This window comes from Eretmochelys imbricata, chromosome 1 (assembly GCF_965152235.1).
Source record: "Eretmochelys imbricata isolate rEreImb1 chromosome 1, rEreImb1.hap1, whole genome shotgun sequence".
NCBI classification, from domain to species: domain Eukaryota; kingdom Metazoa; phylum Chordata; order Testudines; family Cheloniidae; genus Eretmochelys; species Eretmochelys imbricata.
In genome coordinates this window covers 293513029-293526147 of record NC_135572.1, presented here as the reverse complement: position 1 = coordinate 293526147, position 13119 = coordinate 293513029, and the positions used below count along the sequence as shown (strand labels likewise).

General features: G+C 40.6%; 1 protein-coding gene across 2 annotated transcripts in view; it reads right to left on the bottom strand.

The window, feature by feature from the left end:
* PTPRR (protein tyrosine phosphatase receptor type R) overlaps positions 1-13119 on the bottom strand; it is a 194225-nt gene that overhangs the window by 59464 nt on the left and 121642 nt on the right. For both annotated transcript variants that reach the window (XM_077807741.1, XM_077807742.1), the window contains one exon: positions 9406-9668. In XM_077807741.1, the coding sequence (XP_077663867.1) occupies positions 9406-9668 (263 nt within the window). The remainder of the gene's footprint in view (positions 1-9405; positions 9669-13119) is intronic.

The window sequence follows — 13119 nt, the reverse complement described above, 5'->3', positions numbered from 1 at the left end:
TGCAGTGGTGTATAAGTAAAGCTTATAGAACATCTAAATAGCGACCAGTACACTCTGTGGAATTGTAATGGGAACACTATAGGCATATTTGGAGCTGTTATGTCAGCGATCCCATTAGCACTGGTGCTGCACCAATGGAGAATGCATGGAGGAGGATCACACAGTGGTTAGCCTTACTGGAAGCAAGTCTTTTCCCAAATGAGCATCTGTGTCTCACCGAAATCACTTTCCCCTGTGAGTGTGATGGGTGTGCAGGCATGCTACTGGAACCAAACAGTGGTTAGAAAGCCAAATTTCTCTCCCGTTGACAAGACTACAAATTACTCATAATTACCCATATCACTCATTCTGTCAGAAATCAGTGCATGATTCTAGGCCTCTAGAAAGGTTTTAGTCCTACCACTGATACTGCCCCTCAGTTTGTTATACTACTTATTACTTTTAAACAGGTCAGCTTGACAATTAACTGACAAACCACCAAAACTGTCTGCCAGATGGTGGCCAATGATTAATTTGTCTTAACTTCAGCCAAAAAGGAAGAAAATGTGATGGGTGGAGCAGTAAAGACAAGCACAATCAACATCCGACCAAATAGGGTTTCCTGTCACCTTGGGAACTAAATTGATTGGCACTGCAGTTTCCTGTGTACAAGCTAAAACCAGTAGCAACTATAGTAACAAGAATAAATGCAAGATAAGAGATCTGGCAATACAGTAAAAGTATGTTAAAAATTGCTGGCTAAGAAAGTGTAAAAAGGAAAATACAAATTCTAGCACAGGCATTTGTGTCTTGCAGCTAGACTGAACACTTACTTCTCTTCTTTCAAGAGAATCTGAAGTTGCAATCAGTGAAACTGTACTGAATATTTGGTGGGCTAATTTGCCTGGATTGTCTGGTCCCAGAAACAAATGTCACCAGCTACAAAAATTTCCTACTTTGCAGGAAATATGGAGGAAATCTGGGATAGTACTGCCTGCCTAAGGAACACCAGAGTTAGGGAGGGGAAGTGAACCATCTATTCTAGCTGAGTTTGGACCAATCTGGCAAGAAGCATTCAAGACAAAGGGAGAAAGTCAATGAGGCACTCAGGTGTTGGATGTGGTCTAAAGACCTAGATGATGATAGGTAGATGTCATCGCAAACAATGGATCCACCCCTCATGGAATAGTCCATAGAATGCAGCCATCAGCCATCCATATAGATGAAGCCATCAGGGTTCTATAATAACTATTCTAAAAATCTATATAATTTAAATACTATGAAAAGGGGCAGGGGGATATAAATATCTAGACAAATAGATTACTCTTCCAAAACAAAAAAAAATCCTTCCCCACTTCCATGAAATCTTTTGTTCTTCACTAAGGATTTCCTCCCAAAGAATTTCCAATCATCTAGATCTTCTCTCTTCCATTTCAGAATCTTATATAAAGAACTGACCTAAATCAACTATCCAACAGACCTTCCAGTTATTTACATCTCTCAATACTGTTTCAGATCACTTCAACCACAGTGAAAACACTCCACATATGCTGGATGCCTCTACTGAAATAATCAGCAGAGAAACAGTAAAAATTGACATTTAAATGGTCTTCCTTAGGTTGGCATCTGAGTTGATGTCCCATTGAGATAAATGGGGCAGTTCAGACTCATTCAAATTCTTGTCCTTTCCATAAAGTCCAAGTAAACAGGCTTTGCAAAAGGGTTTGGAGTGGACAGAATTTTCTCTTCAGCCTGAGGCCAAAGGTTAGGGGATCTGCACAGCTCTTCCTTGGCCAGACTGAAGGCCCTGTACTCAGCTAGAGCACGATCCAAAGTCCACTGAAAGTCATGGGAGTCTTTCCAATGGTCTTTAGATTACTATTCTTATTTTAATTCTTGCAATACTCCTGTGAGGTAGGTATGCCTACAGATAGGAACATGGAAATAGAGCGTTTATGTGGCTTGTCTAAGTCTACTCAGTGAATCAGTAGCAGAGATGGGATTGGAAATCAGGATTTTCTGGCTCCCATCTCAAACTCAGTTTACTAGTCCTTGCTGCTTCTCTAATTCCTTTTGACAGGGCAAGGTGTCATTTCTATATCTCTTCAAACATGTTCTCCAGCTAATTCTTTTGGGTTGCCATATAGTTCTGCTTTTACATCGACATTTTCCTGGAAACAATCCCTGACAGTTAAATTAAGAATGCCAAAAGCATATTCAGCTCAACACAATAGAGTAAATTTATCCTCCAAATCTATGCAAAGCAAGTATATTTTGGCCAGGAAATTCAAGGCCCCTTCCTGTAAATATATTAAGTTCTCATACATATGTCAGAAACTACAAACATTGGCATGTTTACAATATTCCAACTGCAAGGTGCTACCCACAAAGTATTGCTTTACGTGATTACTCACAATAGAATATTTCATTTAATGGCAGAAAATCTCAGCAACATCTTTAGTCATAATGAGATTATGTAATAGAATAATTATATCTACAGCACCAACTAAGTTCTAATTCAAAAATCAGAACAGGACGAGAGAAAATTGCTGGATAACACTTCTTGTTTTATTAAACGGAGATTTTCTCAAATAGTGATACTTTCTTATTTGACTTTTATTATATTAATGTAGTAAACAAGAGCATCAATTTTTTTGCCCTCCCTTAAGTGTTTCTAACTACTGGGTCACAATAGTTATTAGTTAATATATAAGGTCAATTTGGTATACAGTATCACTAATGTATTGATTCCTTTGAAAGGAGATTGTTCCTCAAGTTCCAGAATACCTGCCAGGACTATATGTAAAACAAGCACCAGCTTGTACAACTAATGCTCATCTCCCACAAGATGGCTGCCAAGGGAGAGATAATGAATAAGGGTGGTCAGATACTGTAATTTCATTTTTGTACCTATGTAAAATAACTGAAAAGGAGCAGATCTGTCAAAATTAACACAGGGATTGCCATAGCAGATCAGACGAGTGGTCCATCTAGTCCAGTAGCCTCTCTCTGACAGCAATAAGTACCAGATATTTCAGAGGGAAGGTGCAAAAAAACCCCCTGCAGTGGGCAGTTATGGAATAACTTGCCCCCCAGGGAAAATTTTTTACTAAGCCCACCAGTTTATGCTCTAAATCACGAAGGCTGTAACACCTAGCCCTAATGGAGCTCCCCTTGGCTGGACACTCACCAGAGTGCTGTGTCTGGGACTCACACACTGGGCCCGTAAGCATTTAGTCTGAGTAGGCTGCTGTCCTGTCTCTCCCCTTGTCCTCTCTGGCACATTTCCTATGCCCAAGAACACTGTCTGTTACCTCTTCATAGAAATGGGGCCCTGTGGCCTGAGGTCCCTAGTACCAGTGCTGATCCTCCCAGACTTCCCAATGACTTAAGCACACCCTTTACCAGAGCCCCAATCTTGTGGGAACTCTAGGTTTACAGTTCTCTTTTCAGGGACACATATTAGTGAAGCAAATGGACACAGAGGCTGTATAGAGGTTTGTAAACTTAATCACTCTTTACTTTAGCTAGCACAAAAATATACAGATCTAGATAAAACAATAAAAAACACCTACGCCTAGTTCCTTGCCTCAGTTTCCTCACCATTCTTGAGCTTTCTTTGGGCTGATTGGAACTACAGTAAAAACAGAATTATCAGACACATAGATGAACATGATTTGCTGGGAAAGAGTCAGCACAGCTTTTGTAAAGGGAAATCATGCCTCACCAATCCACTAGAATTCTTTGAGGGGGGTCCACAAACTTGTGGGCAAGGGTGATCTAGTGGATATAGTGTACTTGGACTTTCAGAAAGCCCTTGACAAGGTTCCTCACCAAAGGCTCTTAAGCAAAGTAAGTAGTCATGGGTTAATAGGGAAGGTCTGCTCATGGATCAGTAACTGGTTAAAAGTCAGGGGAAAAAAGGGTAGGAATAAATTATCAGTTTTCACAATGGAGAGAGGTAAATAGTGGTGTCCCCCAGGGATCTGTACTGGGACCAGTGCTGTTCAACATATTCATAAAATTATCTCCAAAAAGGGATAAACAGTGATGTGGCAAAATTTGCAGACAATATAAAATTACTCAAGATAATTAAGTCCAAAAAAGACTGTAGAGAGTTACAAAGAGATCTCACACAACTTGGGTCACTGGACCAAAAAACAGCAGATGAAATTCAGTGTTGATAAATGCAAAGTAATGCATATGGGAAAACACAATCCCAACTATACATACAAAATGATGGAGTCTAAATTAGCTGTTACCATTCACAAAAGAGATCTTGGAGTCCTCATGGATAGTTCTCTGAAAACATCTACGCAGCAGCAGCAGTAAAGAAAGCTAACAGAATGTTAGGAACCATTAGGAAAGGGATAGATAAAAAGACAGAAAATATCATAATGCCACTATGTGAATTCACGGTATGCCCATATCTTGAATACTGCATGCTGTGTTCTTCACCAAATCTCAAAAAAGATATTTTAGAATTGGAAAAAGTACAGAGAATGGCAACAAAAATTATTAGGGGTATGGAACAGCTTCCATATAAGGGGGGATTAGAAAGACTGGGACTGATCAGCTTGGAAAAGAGACGATGGGGGGAGGCAGGGGAGGGTGTGATATGATAGAGGTCTATAAAATCATAAATGCTATGGAGAAAGTGAATAAGGAACTGTTATTTACCTCTTCACATAATGCACAAACAAGTAGTCACCCAATGAAATTAATAGGCAGCAGGCTTAAAACAAACAAAAGGAAGCACATCTATACACCACTCACAGTCAATCTGTGGAATTCACTGCCCGGGATGTCATGAAGATGAAAACTATAAATGGGTTCAAAAAAAGAATTAGATAAGTTCATGGAGCTAGGTCCATCAATGGCTATTAGACAAGATGGTTAGGGATGCACCTCATGCTTTGTGAGTCACTGGCTGCCAGAAGCTGGGAGTGGACAAAAGGGGATGCCCCGTTCTGTTCATTCCCTCTGAAGCACCTGGCATTAACTGTTGTCAGAAGATAGGATAATGGGCTAGGTGGATCATTGGTATGACCCAGTATGGCTGGTCTAATAATAGATGGATAAAGGAGTAATTCCACTAGTAAATCATATGCATGATTTGCTGGTGTGGTAACTTATCTCCTTTGCTCCTTTTGTAATGGACACCCAGCACTTTTGTGTTTAACTTGTTAATAGCTCTAATAGGGTTTTCAGTGCTTTACTGAATGCACAAATGCATGCGAGTGTGGTGAAGTGTACACTGTGGAGCATCTGCTCATTTGCTGACTCCTGGGGAGAGCTGTACAAAGGAGGATCTCGCTGCAGCAATGGAAAAGAGCCATTGTGCATGGTTCTAGAAAAACATCTAGTTTGTGACTAGGACGTGAAAAGAAGAAGTGTTTTACTAGTCAGACTACAATTTAAAATGCCAAATCACTATCCATCAGATTCTGATTTTGGTTACAGTGTGTAAATCAGATTAACTCTGGACCAGTGCAGATCAAAATTAGGCTTGACCCTTTCATTGGAAAAATATTGGTTTGCAGGCCAATTCATAAGAGTTTAAATAGAAAAATAAATGATCATGCAGCATGCAATATGACAGAAGAGAAAGTGTAAGCCCCCAGGAACTATTGCAGTGCCTCACAGGAGACATTTATTGGAGAACATTAGTTCTCCTGCTTGTTGGGTCAGTAATGGGACCAGGCATGCTGCCAATATAATAGGCCTTTGTCACTTAGGGAAACAGGGGAATGCCAGCAAACATCAATTTTCAAGAACCCTCTGCTGAATAATTTACAAGATTCCAGAAGGCCTTGAAGAAGGCCCTTCACCTTCCTTGCCAAGAATCACTAAATAACCAGAATGAAAAAAGGGATCAAGAAACATAGCTTAGACATAGCCAGTCTATCATCTCTATGTCATTCATGTATATCTTTAACCACCAGCTCTTCCATGGGGCAAACATTTACCATCTGCCAAATATGGAAAGACCTTTTTTTATTAATACTGGAGAAGAGAATTCACCTATTGAGTTACAGTGCCTGTTATGGTCATGATAGCATTGCCATGCTGCCTTTCCTCAAAACCAGAACAAACATTGAAATGGAATGCTTTAGCTAACATTCTGCTGAATGAGTGTTTCCAGATCCACTTCAGTGAAATAGGGAGCTGCTTAAAGGGACACTTGAAAACCTTCAGCTAAAAGTGATCCAGGACAAGAACCCAAAGCCGGGCAACTGAAAGGGCTGCAGAAAGAAACGTGCCCATCTTTCCAACGGAACCAATCTTTTCATCCTACTCAGGAATGAAACCCAAGATACATTGCAATCTTTTCTCCCTCCTCTAGATGTCACTCTCCCATCATCCAACAACTTGACTGATACTGAGTGATCACTGTAGCACAAGACCTGTAGTTCAGATGTAAGTAACTCTTATATCACACAAGTTTTGATTTTTCTTTAAAGTGAGCTCTGTTACAAAGGATTCCTAATAAACAAACAATGGTAGTTTCAGGATATATAGTTGGTAATGAAGGCTGAGGTTTGATGTGATTTTGATAAATTCTGTTAGCAGGAAATAAAGCCTTATTCTCCCCCCCAAAAATTAAAGTCATGCAAGTATTTTGTCTCTCTTCCCTATTTTACCACTACTGCTACAGATGGACCGATGATTTGGGATCACAATGGAAGACAATCATGCTTCTTCTCAACTGCCTTAATCATGGTATTACAGTCCCAGAGTATGTGTGGCATATATTTTATTAGAGACATTAAATACCTCTGATAAATGCAAATGTTAGCTGCATAGCCTATTGGGAAAACTCTTTATTATATAAAATGGTAAGCAAGATTCTTGCTGGAGAAAGAGGCAGTAAAAAATATGCAAAGAATCTACTGAATTATCCATAAACAAAATATATTTTAAGAAGCTGGACAAACCACAGAATTGTTTCAGTGATACATCAATAGTGGTAACTGTGAACAGTGTTTGCTTCTGTATCAAACATCTCCATCCTTGTTAAAAGAGGAGAGCTTAGAGAGCGAAATCCTGACCTGGCACAGCTCTGTAGTGCAGCTGGGACACCCAGTTAGGGCTGGGTAGGAAAAGGTTTTCCCATCAAGTGAGAATTTTTGAGATTTCTAAAATTTTGCCTGTCCCAGATCTTGACAAAAAGTCAAGAAACCAAAAATCCAACCAACCAACCAACCAACCAAATAAATAAAAAGGTTCCAATCAATGGAAACTTTTCAATTTCAGAATGTTTCATTTTGATTTCAGTTGGGTTTTTTCCCCCCTTTTTGGTCTAAATTTACTAAAAGTTTGAAACGAAAAGTCACTTTGACTCAAAAAACTGCATCTTTCTAGTTTGAAAATGTCACAATGTCCCATGTTACCAATTTCAAAGCTTTGCTCCCCCCTTTCTGAGTTGGGAGATCTGCCAAAACCAACCCTGTTTCATGAGGTATTTTGGTTTTGATGAATTGGCATTTTTTTGGCAAAACACAATTTATCGACAAATTCCCCAGCAGCTTTATATAGAGTGGTACATCTGTGTGAGTGGGGAACCCTGCAGGCAGAAGTCATAGTGCTTCTCTGCGATTGCCCAGCCTCTATCCCCTCCTCAAGAGGTGGAGTCACAGATTCCCCCCTGGCTGCCAAATATGGCAGTGGGGTCACCCATTTGATGAGTGATGTCAAGGGAGAGGGGGCAGAACAAGCTTTCCTGGCTGGATGATGTTGGTTAGTTATACTGCAGTCATGACTAATGAACCCAGACAGAGATTAGGGCCCTCTCGTACACCATGAAGACAGTACCTGCCCTAGAGAGTGCACAAACTGGGATTTGAATAATACGCAGCCAGTGAATCAACAGTCAAAAAAGAGGGAGAACAAGGTAATGGCAGAGAGCAGTGCAAGGCTAAACTAAAGAAAACCAAGGCACTAGGCATACCCTACATGGTGCTTCCATGTTGCAACCCCCATGCCATGGCACTGCCCCCGTGCCATGGTCTATTTGGGGTAGAGAGGTTTCAGAGTCGATGGGGCAGTTCTCTGAGCTTTTGTTTTAGCCAGTTTGGAGACCCAACGGCATTAGTTGCCCTCTGACTCCAATGCCCACTAAGGCTTTGCAGGATGCAAAGAAAAGGTTGGAATTGTGACCTGAGAGTATGTCTACACTGCAATCAAACACCCGCAGCTTCCCTGTGTCAGCTGACTCGGACTACGGATAGGGTTGCCAGGTGTCCAGTTTTTGACTTGAGCGCCTGGTCGAAAAGGGATTCTGGCGGTTCTGGTCAGCACTACGGACTGGACATTAAAATTCTGGTTGGCAATGCAGCGAGGTTAAGGCAGGCTCCCTGCCTACCCTGGATCTGTGTGGCTCCCAAAAGCACTGGCATTTCCCTCCAGCTCCTAGGCAGAAGTATGGCCATGGGGGGCTCTGCGTGCTGCCCCTGTCTCGAGCGCCAGCTCTGCAGCTCCCATTGGCCAGGAACCACAACTAATGGGAGCTGCAAGGGCAGTGCCTGTGGACAGGGGCGGTGCACAGAACTGCCTGGCTGCCCCTCTGCCTAGGAGCCAGAGAGAAATGCCAGCTGCTTCCGGGAGCCACCTGAGGTAAGTGCCGCCCGGTGCTTGCACCCTGAAACCCCTCCCATACTCCAACCCCATGCCCCAGTCCTAAGCCCCCTCCCACACCCAAACTCGCTCCCTGAGCCTGCATCCCCTCTCGCACTCTGAACTGCCCAGCCCAGAGCCCCCCTGCACCCTGAACCCCACATTTCTGGCCCCACCCCAGAGCCCACACACCCAGCCAGAGCCCTCACTCCCTCCTGCACGCCAAACCCCTGCCTAGCCCGGTGAAAATGACCGAGGGAGAGAGGGTATTTCTGCAATCAGAAAGTTGGCAAACCTAGCTACGGGGCTGTTTAATTGGGATGTAGATGGTATGGGCTTGGGCTTGACTCGGGCTCTGGAACCCTGTGATGGGGGAGGGTCATAGAGCCCAGGCTCCACCCCAATCCTGAGCATCTACACCGTAATTAAACAGACCGCTAGTCCAAGCCTGAGTCACCAGACACAGGCCAGCTGCAGGTGTTCGATTTCAGCGTAGACATATCCTGAGGCAACTGAGGGTGGGATTTCTGTCTGGTGGGAAGTGTGATGGGGGAGGGATTAAACAGTTCATGTGACTGATGATCAAATGATGCATGACAGGGTGCAAGGGAAAAGAAGTGTTGCTGCTTTGGTCGATTATTACTTCGTGTTCTCCAACGTTCCTGTGTTTTAACATGTACGTCAAAGGCACTCACTGTATTGCATGGGCACCTTTTAGTGCTTCTCTGAAGGAGGAGGTGCACATCAAACTATGCTTCGAGATCTTAAAATGAGACAGTAAATATGGAGTGTGCCTGGGCATAATCCTACCTTTCTTGAAGGCCCACAGGTTTCATTTTGAAAGGCGATGGACTGGCAGAGAGTGGAGGTTTGATCTCAGGAACACATTGGCCTTGAGGGTCCACTATGACATTAACAGCTTTAGGAGCCTGTTCAGGTTGGACCATTCTGTTTGCTGTCTTGCACTCAGACCGAGTTGTCTGCAGGGGAATGGGTGAAAGGTGGATCTCCTGTTTTTTCTCCTTATCTTGTCGCAGTGAGAACTGAATTTTTTCCTTTAATCTGTACAGGACCTATAAAACAGAAAGGAAAGAGTATCAAATTTTATACCAGCTACTGTGTAAACAAAGTCAAGGAAGAATTAAAAATGCCTTGGATTGATTTATATAGTATCAATGATTTCTAGAAGGATTCCACAACTCATTGGCTGAAGTGTTTCCAACAAAAAGGGTAAATATTTCTATTATATAAATCATGACTGGCACACAGGTAGGAGGTTTTAGAAGTTCTCATTGCTAACTAATAATTATTTTTAATACAGTTACTTCAGTTGTATTATTAAAGAGATAAATAAAACGTAATGGGAGATAGTTGTCACAAAACCATTGTATAGAAAGAAATACTGGTAAACAAAGTAATTATAGAAAAGTTTCACAAAATATTAACACCAAAAATACAATAGTGCAACATATCATCTGATGCTTATGATACATCCAGACTCATCTCTCTCTAACTAATGTCCTAAATTTGTTTTAGAGTCTCAAAATACTTGTTGTTAACTCATTGCACAAAGAGCTGTTACCAGAATAAAATAATTTTACAAGGTCACCTTTGCAACACTATTGTGCTATTATTTCAGCACTTCAGGTTTATAATACTTCAAAAAAATCACTCCAGGATTCATTTTGACTCTAAATGTTTCAAAAATATCACATTTTTGTTTGTTTCCTTGGGGAAGGTAGACAGTAGATTTCTTATAGATTGAGACATTTTTAAAATCTTCTCCTCCAAGAAATACACAATAAATTAAATCCTTAATAAAACCCAAGAGATGCACAATAGGTTCAACTGATTGTGGACTGGTGCCATTTCAAAATTTAAAACTTGTGTTTTTACAATAGCCAAAACATTAACATCTAAAAACTCCATCTAACCTGGATTCCACTATCCACTCATTGCCCGCTAAACTTGGGTATCAGCTATCTGTAGTAACTACTTTTCATAATGTCATCAATTCTGGATTCAGCTCTGCTGACCTCAGTGGAGTTCCATGTCAAAGATACACTGTCTTGGCAGTGACTGTGAAACTAACATGGGCCCCATTTTTGCCATTGCAAAGGACTCCAACACTATGTCTCTTTAGCAGCTATGGAGTTAATGCTTTTGGAAGAAGAAACAAGCTCTTCTGAGCTGTGCTTGTGTCACTTTAGATGATCCCTTCTAGCGTTTAAAAAAAAAATCTATGAAACTTACAATGAGGGAAGCACTATCATGTCTCTGTAACAACTAGGGCTATCAAGTGATTTAAAAAAATTAATTGCGATTAATCATGCTGTTATACAATAGAATACCATTTATTTAAATATTTTTGGATATTTTCTACATTTTCAAATATACTGATTTCAATTACAACATAGAATACAAAGTGTACAGTGCTCACTTTATATTTTTGATTACAAATATTTGCACTGTAAAAAAAAGAAATAGTATTTTTCAATTCACCTCATACAAGTACTCTAGTGCAATCTCTTTAATCATGAAAGTTGAACATACAGATGTAGAATTATGTACAAAAAACTGCATTCAAAAACAAAACAATGCAAAACTTTAGAACCTTCAAGTCCACTCAGTCCTATTTCTTGTTCAGCCAGTTGCTCAGACAAACAAGTTTGTTAAGATCTGCAGAAGATAATGCTGCCCGCTTCTTGTTTACAATGTCCCCTGAAAGTGAGAACAGGCGTTCACATGGCACTGTTGTAGTGGGCGTCGCAAGATATTTACATGCCAGATGCGCTAAAGAATCATATGTCCCATGCTTCAACCACCATTCCAGAGGACATGCGTCCATGCTGATGACGTGTTCTGCTCAATAATCCAAAGCAGTGCTGACTGACGCATGTTCATTTTCATCATCTGAGTCAGATGCCACCACCAGACGGTTGATTTTCTTTTTTGGTGGTTTGGGTTCTGTAGTTTCCACATCGGAGTGTTGCTCTTTTCAGACTTCTGAAAGCATGCTCCACACCTCGTCCCTCTCAGAGTTTGGAAGGCACTTCAGAGTCTCAAACTTTGGGTTGAGTGCTGTAGCTACCTTTAGAAATCTCACATTTGTACCATTTTTTGCGTTTTGTCAAATCTGCAGTGAATGTGTTCTTAAAATGAACAACATGTGCTGGATCATGATCCAAGACTGCTATAACATGAAATATATGGCAGAATGCAGGTAAAACAGAGGTGGAGACACACAATTCTCCCCCAAGGAGTCACAAATTTAATTAACACTATTTTTTTTTTTAACAAGCATCATCAGCATGGAAGCATGTCCTCTGGAATGGTGGCCGAAGCATGAAGGGGCATTCGAATGTTTAGCATATCTGGCACATAAATACTTTGCAATGCCAGCTACAAAAGTGCCATGCGAACCCCTGTTCTCACTTTCTGGTGACATTGTAAGTAAGACGTGGACAGCATTATCTCCCGTAAATGTAAACAAACTTGTTTGTCTTAGCGATTGGCTGAACAAGAAGTAGGACTGAGTGGACTTGTAGGTTCTAAAATTTTGCATTGTTTTGTTCTTGAATGCAGTTATGTAACCATAAAAAAATCTACATTTGTAAGTTGCAATTTTACAATAAAGAGATTGCACTACAGTACTTGTATGAGATGAATTGAAATACTATTTTTTGTTTATCATTTTTCAGTGTAAATATTTGTAAAAAAATATAAAGTGAGCACTGTACACTTTGTATTCTGTGTTGTAATTGGAATCAATATATTTGAAAATGTAGAAAAACATCTAAAATATTTAATACAATTCTATGGTTGAACAGTGCGATTAAAACTGCGATTAATTGAGATTAATTTTTTTAGTTAATCGCGTGCGTTAACTGCAATTAATCGACAGTCCTAGTAACAACCATACTATATTTCTTTTCCAGACGTTATAAATAATTTAAAGCGAGTCCCACTATCAGAAGACAAAATAAGTATATTTTTGCACTCTCCAACTCAGTGTTTTTTTTTTCATTCTCCCAGACCTTAGGAGATCCCTCTGTCCTGCAGAGTCTACAGGGGATTCCACAAGCTCCTGAGTAATCAAGGAACATAATGTATTGCTTCTACTTCCCTTTGCCACAAATCCAGGAACCTTTATGGTGCTTCCACTCAGTGAGGCTCCATGAATACTCTCACTCAAGCCCCTGTGTCAGGGTCTGTCACTGCCTAGCCCAATGTGTGTGACTGGATATATCCTATACATCCATTTTCATGGTAATATTCAAAGATTAATACTTCAGTGTGAGCTTGGAATTGTCCCATTTATGAGGTAATTCACCCATTAGGCAGGCCTCAGTAACATATGTAAATACTATATTCATTTAATTGAGTTAGGGAATAAATCACATCAGTAAAGTGAGCAAGATTTGGTCCTCCTTTCCTTTGGAGGAAAATAGCCCTAATTATATTACAAAACTCAACAGGTATACTGGATAAATAAATACAGGTGTTTGAGATATTCTAACCACT